Source organism: Scyliorhinus torazame, chromosome 17 (assembly GCF_047496885.1).
Source record: "Scyliorhinus torazame isolate Kashiwa2021f chromosome 17, sScyTor2.1, whole genome shotgun sequence".
NCBI lineage: Eukaryota > Metazoa > Chordata > Chondrichthyes > Carcharhiniformes > Scyliorhinidae > Scyliorhinus > Scyliorhinus torazame.
In genome coordinates this window covers 134760995-134780129 of record NC_092723.1, presented here as the reverse complement: position 1 = coordinate 134780129, position 19135 = coordinate 134760995, and the positions used below count along the sequence as shown (strand labels likewise).

The 19135-nt window shown below is 50.6% G+C and overlaps 1 protein-coding gene across 4 annotated transcripts in view; it reads left to right on the top strand.

Moving 5' to 3' along the window:
* zdhhc4 (zDHHC palmitoyltransferase 4) overlaps positions 1–19135 on the top strand; it is a 98056-nt gene that overhangs the window by 51961 nt on the left and 26960 nt on the right. For 2 of the 4 annotated variants that reach the window (XM_072481105.1, XM_072481104.1), the window contains exon 2: positions 12559–12743. In XM_072481105.1, coding sequence (XP_072337206.1) covers positions 12621–12743 — 123 coding nt within the window. In that variant the 5' untranslated portion in view covers positions 12559–12620. Of the gene's footprint in view, positions 1–11640; positions 12196–12558; positions 12744–19135 lie in introns of those variants that run through there. The other 2 variants (XM_072481102.1, XM_072481103.1) reach the window with 2 other exon arrangements.

Here is a 19135-nt window from a genome sequence, read left to right as displayed (position 1 = left end):
GCTTAGCAGAGTTTTAGAATTATACACCACTCGAGGTGGCCACCTGCTCAATGTATCACTGCCAGCTCACTGACTCGCACGGCTCCAGGTCCGTATCTGTCTTCAAGATCAGTGAAATGGATGCCTGCAATAATGTGGGTGTGAGCTCCCCCTTTCCTCATTATACATTCCCACTAGCAGGGACCCGAGCTTGCACCAAACTTATTGTAAAACACGGCTGGGAACCCATCCGGTCCCAGGGCCTTTCCTGCCTGCATCGAGCCTACTCAGTCCATCACCTCCCTCAGCCCAATCAGGGCCCCCAACCCCTGCACTTTTTTCCTCCACCCTTGGGAACTCCAGCTCGTCTAAGAATTGCCTCATGCCTTCCTCGTCAGACGGGGTCTCTGACTCATACAACCTTCTGTAGAAGGCCTCAAACACTCCATTCACTCCTGGGTCAGACACCATCTTGTCTCTCTCATCCCTCACCCTACCATTCTCCCATATCGCTGCCTGCTTCCTCATCTTACGCACTTTTTCCCCATACTTGTACACTAGCCCTCTAGCAATTGCACTTCCAACCCAAACTCTATCTGGAGCCTCTGCCTTACCTTTAGTATCCCATCTTCTGGTGTAATCGAATACTTCCGATCCACCCTCTTCCACCAGCCTTGCCCCGCTCCTTTTTAAAATATATATTTTTATTAGCCATATTTTCTTCATTTCACCATACAAAGGAAGAAAACAAACACAGAACAACCCCAACAAAATAAAACCTAAAACATAGACTCATAGAACAATAACAACCACCCCTAGCATTCAAAGGCAACCAACTCTGAAAGTGCATAATAAACAAACCCCAAGAATTGATGAACCCCTCCTCCCCCCTCAACTCAAACTTCACATTCTCCAGGGTCATAAACTCCAGTAAGTCCCCCCACCACGTCGAGGCACAAGGCGGAGAAGCTGACCTCCACCCTAACAAGACCCGCCTACGAACGATCAGCCTAGGTTCAGTTTATACCCCGAGAACGCCCAAATCTTTGGAGCAGCATCATTATATTCCCCACCAATGTACTTGGCTCCGAAATGTACAGTAACAGATTATCCGCATATAAGGATACCCAATGCTCCAGCCCTCCCCCTCACTATCCCCTTAACAACCCCAAACTCCTTAGCACGATGGCCAAAGCCTCTATAGCCAGTGCAAATAGTGGGACACACACAACATAGGACACCCTGCCTCGTACCCCGATGCAGAGCAAAGTACCCTGATTTCATATTATTGGTACGAACACTCTCCATCGACTCCTATTACAACAGCCATACTCGAGCTGCGAACCTCAGCCCGATTCCAAGTCTTTCCAATACCGCCATCAAATAACCCCACTGCACCTGATCAAACGTCTTCTCTGCGTCCAGTGCCACCACCACCTCCATCGCCTTTCCCTCAGCCAGAGACATGATAACATTTAACAACCTTCTCACATTCGAAAACAGCTGCCTTCCCTTCACGAACCTCAACTGATCCTCTACTGTCACCTTCAAGAGACACCTCTCCAACCTTGCCGCCAGAATCTTTGCCAATATCATTGGCATCTACAGGCGCCCCCCCCCCCCCCCCCCCCCCCCCCCCCACACACACACATACCTATCGCATCCTCAAACCATTCCACCATCAGCGGCGTCAACCTATCCTTAAATGTCTTACAGTATTTCACTGGAAACCATCCGGTCCCGCCGCCTTCCCTGACTGCAAAATCCCAATTACCTCCTTCACATCCTGCTCTCCCAACCAGCCCCTCCAACCCTACCCCACCGGCCCCTCCAATCCTACCCTGCCCTCTTCCCCCAACCTTGGGCGCTCCAACCGCCCAGGAACTCCCTCATCTCTCGCTCTTCTCCCGGTGGCTCCGACAGATATGTCTGATAGAACGTTTCAAAAACTTTATTGATCTGCTCCAGGGCCACCACCAGCTTCCGCATCTTATCCCGTATCCAAACTACCTCGCTCGCCGCCGTCTCCTTCTGAAGCTGGCCAGCCATCATATGCCCTACATATTCTCCACCATAAAAAAAGTGTATTCTCGAGTACACTTTATGTACTGGGGAGAAAAATGAACACTCCCACTCCCTCGGGTGCAGGAACCTCCACGGTCCATTCTCCCATCTCTCTCATGAGCCCTGCCAGTGCCTTCGCCCCCCCCCCCCCCCCCCGGACTGGGCCACGAGTCCTCTCTGGCACCTAGCATCCTCTTCATAAACCCTGTATCATACCAGTTGGGGCCATATACGCTTGTCAATGCCACCAATTTCCCCTCTAATGCCCCCGTCACAATAATGTACCTACTTCCCTGGTCCGCCACTACCGTTTCCATCTGAAACTGCATCCTCTTGCTCACCAGTACTGCTAACCCCCCGAGCCCTGCGATTAAACCCTGAATGGAAAACCTGACTCACGAGCCCTTCCTTTTTTTGAAAAAATAATTTTTATTAAGGTTTTCATAAAATATCAATAACAAAATGAAAAAGGAACCCAACAGGGTTAAGTACAAAACACGGTTTAGAAAAGCAACCCTCCCTACCCTACTCCCCCCTGTACATAAATAATAAATTAACATTAACACCCCGACTTAACACAACAGGTGTATACACCCTCTCAGACCCTCCAGTGTAAATAACAGAAATAAAGTAAAGTAACCCCTCCCCCTCCCTGAATTGCTGCTGCCATTGACCAATGTCTACCATTCTGCCAGGACTTTAAGAACGGTTGCCACTGCCTAAAGAACCCTTGTACCGACCCTCTCAAGGCGAATTTCACCCTCTCCAATTTAATGAACCCCGCCATATGGTTGATCCAGGATTCCACGCTTGGGGGCCTCGCATCCTTCCACTGAAGAAGAATCCTTCGCCGGGCTACCAGGGACGCAAAGGCCAGAATTCCGGCCTCTTTCGCCTCCTGCACTCCCGGCTCCTCTGCCACCCCCAAATATTGCGAGCTCCCAGCCCGGTTTGACCCTGGATCCTACCACCCTCGACACCGTCCTTGCTACGCCCTTCCAAAATTCCTCCAGCGCTGGGCATGCCCAGAACATATGGGTGTGATTTGCTGGGCTCCCTGAGCACCTAACACACCTGTCCTCACCCCCAAAAAAACGGCTCATCCTTGCCCAGGTCATGTGTGCCCTGTGCAGCACCTTAAACTGTATGAGGCTGAGCCTCGCGCACGATGAGGAAGAGTTCAGCCTCCCTAGGGCATCTGCCCACGTCCCTTCCTCAATCTCCTCTCCCAACTCCTCCTCCCACTTACCTTTCACCTCCACCACCGAGGGCTCCTCCTCCTCCTGCATCACCTGGTAAGTTTCCGAGATCTCCCACCCGCCCCCCCGAGAGCACCCTGTCCTGTACTGTGTGTGGCAGTAGCCTCGGGAATTCCACCACCTGCCGTCTGGCAAATGCCCTTACCTGTAAGTACCTGAAGGTGTTTCCCGGGGGAAGCCCGTACTTCTCCTCCAGCTCGCCCAGGCTCGCGAACTCCCCGTCCACAAACAGGTCCCCCAACTTTCGTATCCCTGCCCTGTGCCACCCCGAAAACCCTCCACCTATTCGCTCTGGGGCGAACCAGTGGTTCCCCGTATTGCGGTCCACGCCGAGGCCCCAACTCCCCCCCCCCCCCCCCATGCCACCTCCACTGCCCCCAGATTTTGAGGGCAGCCGCCACCACCGGGCTCGTGGTATACCTCCTTGGAGGGAGCGACAGCGGCGCCGTTGCCAGCACCCCCAGACTCATACCCACACAAGATGCCATCTCCAGCCTCTTCCATGCAGCCCCCTCCCCCTCATCACCCACTTGCGCACCATCGACGCATTGGCGGCCCAGTAGTACCCACAGAGGTTGGGCAGCGCCAGTCCCCCCTATCTCTACTCCGCTCCAGGAACACCCTTCTCAACCTCGGAGTCCCTCGCGCCCATTATACTCCTGTTATATCGCCTGAAAAAAGCCTTCGGGATAAACACGGGGAGGCACTGGAACAGGAACAAAAACCTTGGGAGCACCATCATTTTGACTGACTGCACCCTACCCGCCAAGGACAGCGGCAACGCATCCCACCTCTTGAACTCCTCCTCCATTTGCTCCACCAGCCTTGTAAAATAAAGCCTATGCAGGGCCCGCCAGCTTCTGGCCACCTGGACCCCCAAATACCTGTAGCTCCTCTCCGCCCTTTTTAGTGGGAGCTCGCCAATCCCCCTCTCCTGGTCCCCTAGGTGAACCACAAACAGCTCGCTCTTCCCCATGTTGAGCTTGTACCCCGAAAAGTCCCCGAATTCCCCAAGAATCCTCATTACCTCCGGCATTCCCCCCACCGGGTCCGCCACATATAGCAGCAGGTCATCCGCATAGAGCGACACCCTATGCTCCTCCCCACCCCGCACCAATCCCCTCCAGTTTCTTGACTCCCTCAGTACCATAGCCAGGGGTTCAATCGCCAGTGCGAAGAGCAGTGGGGACAGGGGCACCCCTGCCTCGTCCCTCGGTGCAACCGAAAGTACTCGGACCTCCTCCTGTTTGTGGCCACACTCGCCATCGGGACCTCATACAACAGCCTAACCCACCTGACAAACCCCTCCCCAAACCCGAACCTCTTCAGCACCTCCCACAGGTACCCCCACTCTACCCTATCGAAGGCTTTCTCAGCGTCCATTGCCACCACTATCTCCGCCTCCCCCTCCCTTGCCGGCACCATGATAACGTTCAAAAGCCTCCGCACATTCGCATTCAACTGCCTCCCCTTCACAAACCCCGTCTGGTCTTCATGGATGATCTGCGGCACACAATCCTCGTGGCTAAGACCTTCGCCAGCACCTTGGCATGCACATTTAGCAACAAAATTGGTCTGTAAGACCCACACTGCAGGGGATCCTTGTCCCACTTCAGGATCAAGGAGATCAGTGCCCGGGACATCATCGGGGGCAAAGCCCCCCCCCCTTTGCCTCATTGAAGGTCCTGACTAGCAACGGGCCCAACAGGTCCAAATATTTTTTTATAGAATTCGACCGGAAACCATCCGGCCCCGGTGCCTTCCCCGCCTGCATGCTTCCTATCCCTTTGGTCAGCTCCTCCAGCCCAATCGGGGCCCCCAATCCCGCCACCAGATCCTCTTCCACCTTTGGAAACCTCAATTGGTCCAGGAAGTGGCCCATTCATCCTTTGGGGGCTCGGATCGGTACAATTCCTCGTAAAAATCCCTGAAGACCCCATTGATGCCAACCCCACTCCGCACCACACTCCCTCCCCTGACCTTAACTCCCCCAATCTCCCTAGCTGCGTCCCGCTTCCGAAGCTGATGCGCCAGCATCCGGCTTGCCTTTTCCCCATACTCTTAAATCGCCCCCTGGGCCTTCCTCCACTGCACCTCCGCCTTCCTGGTGGTCACCAGGTCGAATTTGGCCTGGAGGCTGCGCCTCTTCCTCAACAATCCTTCCTCGGGCACCTCTGCATACCTCCTGTCTACCCTCACCATCTCCCCTACCAGCCTCTCCCTCTCCCCCCGCTCCTTGTGGGCCCTAATGGAGATCAACTCTCCCCTCACCACCGCCCTCAGCGCCTCCCATACCATCCCCACTCGGACCTCCCCGTTGTCGTTGGTCTCCAAGTACCTCTCTATACTTCCTCGGACCCGCTCGCTCACCTCCTCGTCCGCCAACAGCCCCACCTCCAAGTGCCACAACGGGCACTCCCAAGTCCACCCAATGCGGGGCGTGGTCCGAAATGGTTATTGCCGAATACACAGTGTCGAGCCTCGCGGATCGCCACCCCCCCGGGGCCATCTGTGTCTCCAGCAGCTTATCAATAGAAGCCTTCATCGGCTCTAGCAGGTCCGCTTTAATCTCTCTGAAGCAGCGCTGGATACCCTCCTGCTGCTTCTCCGCCCACTGCATCCACGCTGCCTGGACCCCGCCCACCGCCATTTTGTTCTTCTTCCCTCGCACCTTCTTCGGGTCCACCACCACCTTTTTAGTCGCCCCGCTCCTAGTAGAAGCCATATACTGACGGGGAGCTATTATCAACTCCTTCCCACACCGGGAAACGTCGGAAAAGTGCCGTTGGGGGCCCTGAAAAGAGCCCAAAAGTCCGTTTTGGGGGGAGCCGCCGAATGTGCGACTTAGCTCCGCATAAATTGAGCTTATCCCACCTCCGGCATAACTCCGGAAGTCCACCCAGCCCTTCCTAAGCCTCACCTGATCTTTCACCCTCCGGTGGGTCTCCTGCAGCATCATCATGTCGGCCTTTAGACTCTTTAAATGTGCAAACACCCTCAAACTCTTCACTGACCCCCCCCCCCCCCCCCCCCCCCCTCACGTTCCACGTTACTATTCTGCCCAGGAGTCTCACCCCCCACGCCCCACCTATCCGCCGTCATCATAACCCTGAGTCCTGCCCACTGGGCCTGACCCATCCCGCCCCTTTGTTGCCGTCGAACACCCCCTTCCCAGAATCCCCCCATCTACTTCTTTTTGAAAACACCTCTCCCAGTATTGATCCCATCCCCCCCACCTTTCACACCTCTCCGGTCCATCGAAACCTGTTCGACCAGGTTCCAATGGCTGCGGGTCCTCCACCCACCACACTCCCGTTCACTAGCCAACCTTCGCTTGCTAGTGTGGAGGCTCCGCCTCCCAACGCCCTCCCCCATAATCCAATCCCTGGAAAACAAAGACACTCAAACATAACTAATGTGCAAAGACCGCACCCCAGAAAAAACACCATAACCCCAAAGCATAATATTCTCGAAACCACTGAAGCTCATAGTAGAGGGTACACTACCCTTCCCTATCAACCAACCCAAAAAGCAAACTCCCAACCCACCCCCCCCACAAATACAAAGCAAATAAATATCCTAAAACAAGAGATAAGGCTGTACATCGCATTTCACCCCCCCCCCCCCACCCCCCCTTCCTTCTGTCCGGAACCAAACCTCAGCCCCATCCCTCATTTTAACCCCAGTCCTTCAGCCTTCACAAACGTCTCCACCCACTCAAAGTAGAAGTTCCTCCATTTATAGGCCACCTTCAGCTTCGCCGGTACACCACGCCGAACCTCACACCACCCTCACCCGACCAAAGGCCGCTCGCCAGCTCCACAGTTAAGTCCTGGTATATACGAATACCAGCTCCTCCCCACTGCCTTTGTTTTGCCGACTCGAGGACCTTCTGCTTGATATGGAATTTGTGGAAATAAATTTTGACTGCACTTGGCGGCTCATTTGCCTTCGGCTTGAGCCTGAGCGACTGATGAGCCCTGTCCAGTTCATACCAGGAGGGTTCTTCCCCTCCCCCAACGACTCCGCTACATCTTCACAAAATACTCAGTCAGCCTCGGACCCTCCACCCCCTTAGGCAAGCCCACAATTCTCAAATCCTGCCGCCTTGACCTGTTGTCCACGTCCCCCACCACCCTCCACAGCTCCTCACTCATCGAGATGAACATTATGTTGCAACTGAGCTTCCTCCACCCCCTTCAACTTCTCTCCTTGCTCCCATAGCTCGGCTAATGTCTTCAATACATCGCCTTCACCGGGGCCATTGCCTCCTCCTCCATCGCAGCCATCATCTCCTTGTGCATCACCTTCATGTGCTTTGCGAACTGCCTCTCAAACTCTCCAGCTATCACCTCGGTCAAAGTCTTTACTGTGAAGGGTGAGGCCCCACCCAGTGGCCCAGCCTCCGCCATCTTTTCTGCTACTGAACTGACCCGTTCACTCGACGACGAGCTTTCACTTGCCCCCTTCTTTCCAGCAGTTTTTTTCTGGTCTTTGACATTCCCCACCTTCTTTGTGTCTTGCTGCACCAGCTTATCTGAAAACAGCCCCTGGCATTAAACTCCAAAAACCAGAGTCTCAAGCAGGAGACACCCAACGTGCGACTTCCACCTACATGCCACCCGCCACCGGAAGTCCCCGCCTTGCTCTCTCCTGTCCTTCCACTCTTTCCCTATGCGCCCGAATCAAGGTAAATATTCCCGACAGCTGCCTTGGGTGTCTCCCACAGTGTGGAGACTGTGACCTCCCCTGTGTCATTCCGCTTCACATACCATCGGATGGCTGTCCTCACCCTCCCGCACACCCCCTCATCCGCCAAAAAGCTCACATCCAACCTCCACGGCGGCCGCTGGGCCTCCCCCTGAACTACCCGCAAATCCATCTAATGCGTCGAAGACCACGATCCCTGAACACTCCGAATTGGCTACCCCCGCAACAGCACCTTGTCCAACACGGAAAAAAATCAAACCAGGAGTACACCCGATGTATATGCGAGAAGTACAAAAAAAAACTTTCACCAGGACCACAGGCGTCCCCTCTAGCTTCCCACTAACCATCACGTATTCCCCCCCCCCCCCCTGGGTTGGCTACAATATTACTAACTTTGAAGGCCACTTTCTTGTTGACCAGTAATGCCATCCCCCTCATCTTCATGTCCAAAACCGAGTGGAACACCTGTCCCACCAATCCCTTCCTCAGCTTTGTCTGATCTCCCAGCTTCAGGTGCGTCTCCTGAGGAACACAAAGCCCGCTTTCAAACTCCTCAAGTGTGCGAAAACACGCAACCGTTTAACCGGTCCATTCAACCCCCATACGTTCCAAGTAACCAGCCTGGTCGAGGGGGCTCCCTTTCCCTGCCGACCAACCATACCCCTTGTTTAGCCAGGCCCTCCCCCCAGCCGTCTGCGTCTCACACCTTTCCAAATATACCCCCTCCTCCACCAAGATGTCCGCTGACATCCTCCTTAACCAACTGCACCACACCAACCATACCCATGTCAGCATTCCACCTCCCCACATCCCCCTTCTCATAACAAAATAAAAGCCCAACCCATCCCCCACTCCCTCCACCTGGCAACCCCTCATTTCACTCCCATTAACTAGCCCAACCAGCTAACATGGTGGCCCCACCTGGGGCCTCTCACTACCCCTTATCCCCAATCTGCCCCTCAGCCGACATCCCTCCAAACAATAAACATACAAGGGAAAATAAGGCTCACTGCCCCCCCTCCCCCTGTCGTGACCCTTGCCAATCCAAACACTTGCGTGCCCTCATTTTATACAAAGCACCACTCCAAAATTCAATGTCCTCATACTCTTCCCTGTCCACAGTCTCTCATAAAATCCTTTGCCTCCTCCGGCAAGTCAAAATAAAACTCGTTGCGTAACCCACAAACGAGCAGGATACAGAACCCCAAACTTCACCCCCTTGTAGAGAGCAGCCTTGATCCGGTTGTACCGGCCCTCTGCTTGGCCAACTCTGCTCCCAGATCCTGATATATCTGCAGCTCGCTCACCTCCCAGTGCACTTCTTGGTCTGCCTCGCTCACCTCAAGATCTTCTCCATACCAAGGAAATGATGCAGCCTCCTCCTTGGCTTCCTGTGCACTCGATCTACCTCGTCCGCTATCAGCTTTTCCAGCATGCTCACCACGGACTTGGCAGCCCCCGCACCTTCAATGCCTTCAGACATCCCCACGATGCGAAGGTTTTGCCTCCTGAAGAGGTTCTCCAGATCCTCCAGATCCTCCCTCGACTTTTTCTGACTGCTCTTCACCACCGCCGCTCCAGCGAGGTCAACGGATCCTCATGCCCCCCAACCGACTCCTACATCTTTTGGATAGCCAGGCCCCGTGTCTCCTGCCTCCGCTCCACGTGCTTGATCGCCGCCCTAAGCAGCCCCACCACCAGGTCCTCCAAGACCTCCTTTCTCTGCTGCTGGAACTTGCTGTTGAGGAATTCTACCAGCTGCTCCATAGACCACTGGGTGGGCAGCACTGTCCCCCTACTCTCCGCTAAATTCTCCTGTGTCGCACCACAAATAAACTCTTGCTCAAACTGCTGTCTCTTTCTCGTTGTACCTCTCGTCCGATGAGCCATAAACCAGTCCCACCAGAGGAGTTTTACATTTTCTCAGTGCTCATGCACCTTTTGCCATCCAACACCACGCAATTCGGGTAGGGAAGGGCCAAAAAGGTCCACCTCGAGCAGGAGCCACCAAATGTGCAACCACTCACTCCATGGCCGCCACTGGAATTCCGTGTGTCGGTTATCCTGACGGGCTCAGGCGATGAAAGCCAGGTGGGATGTCCCCTTGAGCCCGGTCCCTGGCTAGAGATGGGCATGTGTTCCCAACTGAGTTTGAGAATTGACTGCTATGACTTTGGTAATTTTGATTTTGGAGCCTGGGAGCACACCATATCTTGTCTGTGAGACCAGGGGTCAATGGGCCCACCGATCAATGATCCTGTATCGTCCTACTCTTGATACCTGTTGAAGGTGTCCAAGCAGGTCGAATCATTCCGCTGGCTGGGGCCTCGGCTATGGACTGCCTGGGCATCGGTGAGATGGCATGGTGGGAATGATGTTTTGTGCTTCAATTGATGGAACCCAGGAGAGTTCTCGTTGATCCTGCCTTATCCTTTGCCTTGTGCGACATGGAAGACATCCTGATCCTGCAATCTACCCTACGGTTCTTTGAGAATCCTGGTTGTTACTCCTTGTTAATCATGTTGATATTTTTATCGATGTCTCCTTCTCCTGTAGGGGAGTGCGCAATGTGAGCGTGATGGCCTGTGTCATTGAATATTATTATCCTGTATTAGTAAGATTGTCAATTATGGGAAGTGTGATTTGTGCACAGTTTTACTCCTTTTGGTAATTTTTTTTATAATCTTGTGGTTGGGGGAGGTGAGTGATCATTGTCACCCCTGTCTCATATATGAAGAAATCGATTGGAGCTGAGGCGGGGTGAAGGGTGGATGGATATGGTTGGTAGGGTTAGTTCGGTCTTCACTGAGATTGAGGATAGTGCCACCCCCAAGTTACAGCTTATCCATTTCGGGTTTCCCTTTTGGATTTGTACATTCTTTAAATTAATAATCCCGGTCTTCATCTTGGGAGGACTGGGTTCCTTCTGTCTCCTTCTTGAAGTTGAGTTTTTTCCTTCCCTTTGTTTGGATCTCTCTTCATGTTCCTTCTCTGGGTTATTATGGTGGTCGGGCTGTTTGGGAGGGAGGTTGCTCGGGGGGCATATCCTTTTTGTGATGGTGATTGCTTTGAGCTAGCCTGGGTGTCCCCTCTTTGGATGCTCACTTTTCTTTTCATTTGGGTGAACATTGTGTTGTTTTATTTTAACCAGATCTGACTCAATGGTTTGGGGGTGACTTCTGTGTTTGTACCGGGGAGGAGGGATTCAGCCTTCCCTCCCAGGGCACCTAATTATTGGTGTCTTTATGATTCCTCTTCTTCTCAGCACCTTCTGTGCTGGGCTAGAATAAGCATCCTCTTGTGATGCATTGCCCTGGATGGGGTTGGAAAGGTACAGGCTCGACGGTTGTGCTGGAGGCCCTGGGAGTATATTTATTTTATGTTGGTTGGTGCTGGGCTAGGCCAGGCTATTATCCTGTTGTCCCTGGGTGCTCGGGATGCCTCTCTTGAGGGTGTGGGGAGTAGGTTCCTGGTCCCTCTGGTGCACAAGGGCCTGGGGATGTGTCACGTTCTGTGCCTTGGTGGATATCCTGTGGTTCCCCTTGGGGGTGGGTTGCCCTTTAGTTGATTGAGTGGCTTGTTCTCTTTTTCAGTGGTGGGATAGCATGGTCTTGTTATTTTTCTCGCTCTTCCCTTCTTTTCTACCTTGGGAGGGCCTGTAAGCTTGACTATAATCTGAATGTTACTGTTGCCACTCCTCTTCCTTTCCTTTTGTTGTAATTGTGGTTCTTCCCTGGGTTTGGGGTTTTCTTGCATTATGTAATATGTATACAACTCCCTTTTGGACCTGGGGTTTCTGTGCGTTTTCTTTTATTTAAGGATGGGTATGATAAATCTGTTCCTGGCTCCTACATTGGTGCAGGTGATCTGGAATCCGGAAAGAGAAGGCTATGTTGGTCATTGGTGCCATTGGCGCTGCTGGAATTGAGGGGGATATATATTGGTGCGCTTTCGATCATGGTGTGAGAAGTTTATCCTGACCTTCCATGATGATTGCGGGGCTGTGCGGTGCGAGATAATGTACGCCATTTTGTCATGCTTCATGATTTTCTCCTGTTTCTCCCTCCCGAAAAACGTGCTGTTAGGTAATTTGGACATTCTGAATTCTCCCTCCGTGTACCCAAACAGGCACCGGAATGTGGCGACGAGGGGATTTTCACAGTAACTTCATTGCAGTGTTAATGTAAGCCTACTTGTGACAATAAAGATACCTATATTGTTCTCCTGTTCCATTCTGTGTTCATGTGGGTTGAGCCATTTCTATTTTCCTTCCCTTACTTCGTGTTGTATTATTTTGTAACTTTGTTGTTATTTTATAAAATGTAAAATCTCAATAAACATAATGCTGGAGTGATAAGACAACTTCAAGTGACAATTGTTGCATTGGTTCCCCTCTCAGCTATTCCTGACTTATTCTCTTTCTTGGCTCAGATTCTGATTGTAATACAATATATAATTTGTGAACCTTCAGCCCCAACATTTAAAGATACTAGTAAAATACAGTATTAAACTCAACTATTTTGATGTGGTTTCTTCTGTCTCTCAGGTGCTGACTTCAACAGCTGCAAAGGTCCTGGCCTTGATACTGAGTTATATTTTTAGGCACAGATGGATTTCCTTATTTTGTTCCTCATTTACTTGGCTGTTTGCATCTCCTGCATGGTGGTCGCCATCAAATTCTCAAGGCAAAGTCAGGAATGTTTTGCAAGGATCTCACACCATGTGACTCGGGTAACTGCAATTTAATAGAAATGTGTTCCCATCCCATATCTCTGTTGAACCAGCTGACCTCATCTAATCACAGAAGTGTTGCGGTGCAGAAGGAAGCCATTTGGTCGATCGTGTCTGCATCAGCTCTCCAAATGAGCATTATGACATAGTGCCATTCTCCTGTCTTTTTGCCCATACCCTGCATGTTGTTTCTATTTAAGTAATCATCTAAAGCTCTCTTGAATGACCTGATCGAAACTGCCTCCATCACATTTCCAGGCAATGCATTTCAGACCTGAACCACTCGCTGTGTAAACAAGTTTTTTTTTCTCACATCAATTTGCTATTTTGCAAATTCCCTTAAATCTGTGCCCCCTCAGTCTCGATCCATATACGAGTGGAAACAGTTTTTCCCTTTCTACCCAGGCCCCTCATGATTTTGAACACCTCTAGCAAATTTCTCCTTCGCCTTACCGTCTCCAATGAGAACAGACAATAGTAGAAGTACCAAATTGGGCTCAACATCCCAAGGCAGTGAAAGGATAAAACAGTCAGGGTTCTTACTCCTGATCGTTAAATGCTAGAATGCTCAACAGGTCTGGTAGCATCTGTGGAGGGCAAAACAGAGTTCATGTTTCAGGTTAATAACCTTTTATCAGAACCCTCAAAGTACCTGTTTAGCTGTGAAGTCACCTATAACAAAGTGGCTTGCTGAACTGAAAGAAATGCTCTAAAGAAGTGAATCAAGACTTGAGTAAAACTGGAGGCAGTGGCCTGAGCTGGTGTGAGATGTACCCAATTGCTGCTTATGAGACAGAAAAATAGTGCCTGGAAATTCCTTGTAAAATGAGTTAACGTTTTGGTTAAATGCTATCCTGCAAGTTACCCAGGGACAGATTTTCTAACTGGTTGTGTATGATGTTGATGTAGAATTTTTTTCTCAGACTTATTTTGTTTCTATCAATTTTTTTCTGTTCTTTGTCTTTCTCTCTAGAAAATCCTATGATTCTACTCCCAATTACTGAAATTGATCCACAGGTCATTGAAAGGGGCAACACAGGTGGAGAAGGTAGTCAAGAAGGCATACGGCATGCTTGCCTTCATTGGCCGGGGCATTGAGTATAAGAATTGGCAAGTCATGTTGCAGCTGTATAGAACCTTAGTTAGGCCACACTTGGAGTATAGTGTTCAATTCTGGTCGCCACACTACCAGAAGGATGTGGAGGCTTTAGAGAGGGTGCAGAAGAGATTTACCAGAATGTTGCCTGGTATGGAGGGCATAAGCTATGAGGAGCGATTGAATAAACTCGGTTTGTTCTCACTGGAACGAAGGAGGTTGAGGGGCGACCTGATAGAGGTATACAAAATTATGAGGGGCATAGACAGAGTGGATAGTCAGAGGCTTTTCCCCAGGGTAGAGGGGTCAATTACTAGGGGGCATAGGTTTAAGGTGAGAGGGGCAAGGTTTAGAGTAGATGTACGAGGCAAGTTTTTTACGCAGAGGGTAGTGGGTGCCTGGAACTCACTACCGGAGGAGGTAGTGGAAGCAGGGACGATAGGGACATTTAAGGGGCATCTTGACAAATATATGAATAGGATGGGAATAGAAGGATACGGACCCAGGAAGTGTAGAAGATTGTAGTTTAGTCGGGCAGTATGGTCGGCACGGGCTTGGAGGGCCGAAGGGCCTGTTCCTGTGCTGTACATTTCTTTGTTCTTTGTTTGTTCTTGATGTGATCACCATATTTAACAGTGAATGGGATAAATACCTACATAACAAGACATTTGGCACAACTGGTTCATGCTCCACATGAGATAACTGTTTGTTAGCTAACTCTTATCAGCATATCCTTCTACTACTTCCTCCCCTCCCTTCGCCACGTGTTTACCTAGTTTCCCTTTACTGTATCTGTACCATTTGCCTCAACTCTATTTGGTAGCAAATTCCACATTCTAGCCACTGAGTAATGAAGTTTCTCCTGAATTTCGTATTGAATTGTTGTAAATGTAAAATCTTAGCTACTTTGACCAGTATTTTAATCAAATGTTTACCCAGATGTCTTTATTAGCGAGAACAAAGGACAACACAAGTATAAAGTCAAACCAGTTTTATTCCACAACAACAATATTAACCCTTAAATTAACCCAAACCATATACTAAGGATTCCCAGGATTCGTTATACTATCCATAAAGATGACTTCAGTTGAGCTATGGGTCCGATTCTCTGAGTATCTCGGGTCCGCCGTTGCGAAGGTGGGTCTCGCTGGTAGCTTCCTTCCTTCTCTAGTCAATATCAACTATGAATGTAGACAAAAACAGCACCAAGACCAGAGAAACCTGGTTATCGAAGAGAAGCTGACGAGGCTCTTCAATAAAAAACTGTTCAAGTCAAAAAGCAAGATTGAGAGTGACCCCTCCGGTCTCTTCAACGAGCGTAAAATTCCACATCCTGTGACTGCTGAAGCCAATCTGGCACGACTGTTTGAAAACCAGCTGTCCCTACCAGCAAAATAGCTTAATAGTAATTTTGGGTGGCCAAGGTCACCTTCCACGTTGAATCTTCACTGGGGTGTGTCTTACGTGTCGACCCTTTATTCCCCTCACTTAATGCCTTTCCAAAAACTTCTCTGACCTTCCGCCAACGAGACCTCGGGAGGGGGTCCCAACACCCCATGGATTAGAATGGGGACCACTTGACAGGATACCGGGGCCCACCCCCAGGTGTCCATCCCCAGTGGTGGTGTTTGCACGTAAAAAGTAATGGTGGGAATTCTGGGCGCTGGAAAGTCTGGCTCTATGGGCAACCCAAAACAATTAAGTGCATATCTATAGAATTGATGATCTCCTGATGCATGATTGACAGGGCAAGTCCAGACATGTTCTGGCAGTTTGTCTGTGGGTTGAATTCCCATCAGCCGGCCTGAGGTTTGACAGCAGTTTGATTTGAAGTGTCCAATTCTTTAAGATATCCAATTTAATCGGACCTAAGACTAGGTCATGCCAGGTTACCACAGAATTTATTGGTGACGGTCTCATTTGTGGTCGTGTTCTGGATCTTCTCACTTTATCTCAGAAAAATATGGACACCCATGGGGAGAGTTAGAGCAGTGGAATGAACAGCTATATTGGCAGGGACCTAATGGACCATATGGCTTCCTTCTGTATGCTGCAGAATCAATATCAAAGTTTGAGGGACAGGATCCTAAATCAAGTACTTCACATTGAGGATACCCTCCATAGTACACTGTGCAAAATTGGATAGACTTCGAGCAGATCTAGCAACTCGAGACTAGGCATCCATGAGGTGCTGTGGGCCATCAGCAGAACTATACTCAACCACAATCTGCAACCTTGTGCCCTGGTATATCCCCCACTCTAACATTACCACCAAGCCAGGGGATCAATCCTGGTTCACTGAAGAGTACAGGAGATCAGGCATACCTAAAATTGAGGTGTCAACCTGGTGAAGCTACAACATGGGACTACTTGTGTGCCAAACACATAAGCAGCAAGTAATAGACATCGAGCTAAGCAATCCACAATGAACGCATCAGATCTAAGCTCTGCAGTCCTGCCACATTTAACCGTGACTGGTGGTGGACAATTAAACAACTCACTGGAGGCAGAGGCTCCACAAATATCCGTACTTAATGACGGAGGAGCCCAGCACATATGTACAAAAGACAAGGCTGAGGTACTCGCAACAATCATCAGCCAGAAGGGCCGAGTGGATAATCTATCTCAGTCTCCTCCGGAGGTCCCCAGCACCACAGATGTTAGTCTTCAGCCAATACGATTCACCCCTTGATATCAAGAAATGGCTGAAGGCACAGAAAACTGCAAAGGCTATGGGTCCTGACAATATTCCCGCAAAAGGACTGAAGACGTGCTCCAGAACGTGCCAGACCCCTTGCCATAGAATCATAGAATTTACAGTGCAGAAGGAGGCCATTCACCCCGCCCTTGGAAAGAGCACTCTACTTAAGCCCACACCTCCACCCTATCCCAGTAACTGCACCTAATCTTTTGTTCACTAAGGGGCAATTTAGCATAGCCAATCCACCTAACCTGCACATCTTTGGACTGTGGGAGGAAACCGGAGCACCCGGAGGAAACCCACGCAGACGAGGGGAGAAAGTGCAAACTCCACACAGACAGTCACCTGAGGCTGGAGCTGTGAGGTAGCAGTGCTAACCACTGTGCCCCTGCGCCAAGCTGTTCCAATACAGCTACAACACCGGCATATAGCCAGCAATGTGAAAAATTGCCCAGGTGTGTCTTGTACACAAGAAACCGGACAAATCCAACCCAGCCAATTACTGCCCTATCAGTCTACTCTCCATCATCAACAAAGTGATGGAAGGAGTCGTTAGCAGTGCTATCAAGTGGCACTTAGCAATAACCTGCTCACAGAATCTCAGTTTGGGTTCCGCCAGGGCCATCCAGCTCCTGACCTCATTACAAACTTGGCTCAACGTGGACAAAAGAGCTGAATGTCGGAGGTGAGTTCAAGGGCAGTCCTTCTTACATCAAGGCAGCATTTATCTGAGTATGGCATCAAGGAGCCCTAGCTAAATTGGAGTCAATGAGAATTGGGGGTGGGAGGAAATTCTCCACTGGTTGGAGTCAAAGGAAGATGGTTGTGGTTGGAGGTCAATCATCTCAGCTGCAGGAGTGCCTTGGGGTGCCCTAGGCTCAACCATCTTCAGCTGCTTCATCAATAACCTTCCTTCCATCATAAGGTCAGAATTGGGGATGTTTGCGATGACTGCACAATGTTCAGCCCCATACGCTGCGAATTCTGAGCATCTAGTCAAAATCCCTTCTGAATGTACGTTGGAATTTTAAAATATTTGTTCATGGGATGTCTGCCAGGTCCAGATATTACCCATTTTGCAATTGAGATGGTGAGCCACCTCTTAAACTGCTGCAGTCTGTGTGGTGTAACCACACCAAGAGTGCTGTTGGATAATGTGTCCTAGGATTTTGACCCAGCAACAAGACTGGATTGGCAGTATATTGTTGTTATGGAATACAATTAAAGGCCCACAGTGATTTAGGGATGAGTAGTTTGGGCTGCTAGGCCTGTTCTGTTTTTAGCCCATTTAGCATTGTGCTCTTGCCACCCAACACAATGGACCCTGTCCTCCAAATGAAGACAGGACTTAGACTCCACCAGCACTGTGCGGTGATCACTCAATGCGACAGGTAGATCGGTGAGGTCCAGTAGGTTACTCCCTCTGCAATAATTTCTGCAGTGTAATGGTTATTTTATGCCTCAACCAAGATAAGAACCTTTGAGAGAAAAAAAACTCTACGAGAAGAATGCACCATCCATGTCTAACTAAGGAAGTTAAAGTTATATCAAATTGAAAGAATACATGTATAGTGCTGCAAAGCTTAGTGTTGGGCCAAAGATTGGGAAAATTTTAGAAACCACCAGAGAACACTAGCATGAAATATAAAAACAGATAGTAAAAGCTTCTGCAGGTATAAGGGGGATGGGCCCGTGGAGGTTTGGGAGGCCGAGGGTGAAGGAGTTTTCATACTTCTCCCATGTGTACCGGGTATACTCCCGGATTGATTTTTGTTGTGTTGGACAAGGCGTTGCTGGCAGGTATGGCCTACTCGGCGTATTCAGCGATTGTGGTTTCCAACCATGCGCCACATTGGGTGGATTTGCAGGTGGTTTGGGGGAAGGGGCCACAGTGGAGGTTGGATGTGGGGGTGCTGGCAGATGAGAGGGTGTGAGTGGGTGAGGCCTGCCATTCGGGACTACGTGGAGCTGAACAATACGGGGGAGGTCACAGCCGCCACGCGGTAGGAGGCACTGTAGGCAGAAGGGAGTTTGTATCAATTTGGGCACATAGGGAGAAAACAGAGCAGGAGAAGAGGGCAAGGCTAGTGGATGAGATTTTGAGGGAGGACAGGAGATATTCCGAGACGCCGGAGGCAGGGTTGTTGGAAAGGCAGAGGCTCCAGATGACGTTTGGACTAGTTTCTACGGGGAAGTTGCAGCACGCCAGAGGGGCAGTGCATGAGTATGGGGAAAAGGCGAGTAGATGTTGGCTGATCAGTTGAGAAAACAGGAGGCGGGGAGGGAGATTGGTAGAGTTAGGGATGATAAGGGTAAGGTGGTGATGGACCCAGAGGAGGTGAATGGGGTGTTTGAGGCCTTTTGTAGGAAGTGCTACGAGTTGGAGCCCCTGGCTAGGGAGGAGGGGATGTGGTGGTTCCTGGATGGATTAGAGTTTCCCCACAATGGAGGAGGGGTTGGTTCAGGGACTGGAGGCCCCAATTGGGCTGAGGGAGGTGATGGATGGTGTGGGGACGATGCAGGCACACAAGGCCCTGGGGCCAGATGGGTTTCCGGTAGAATTTTAGAAAAAGTTTGGTGCGGACCTGGGGCCAC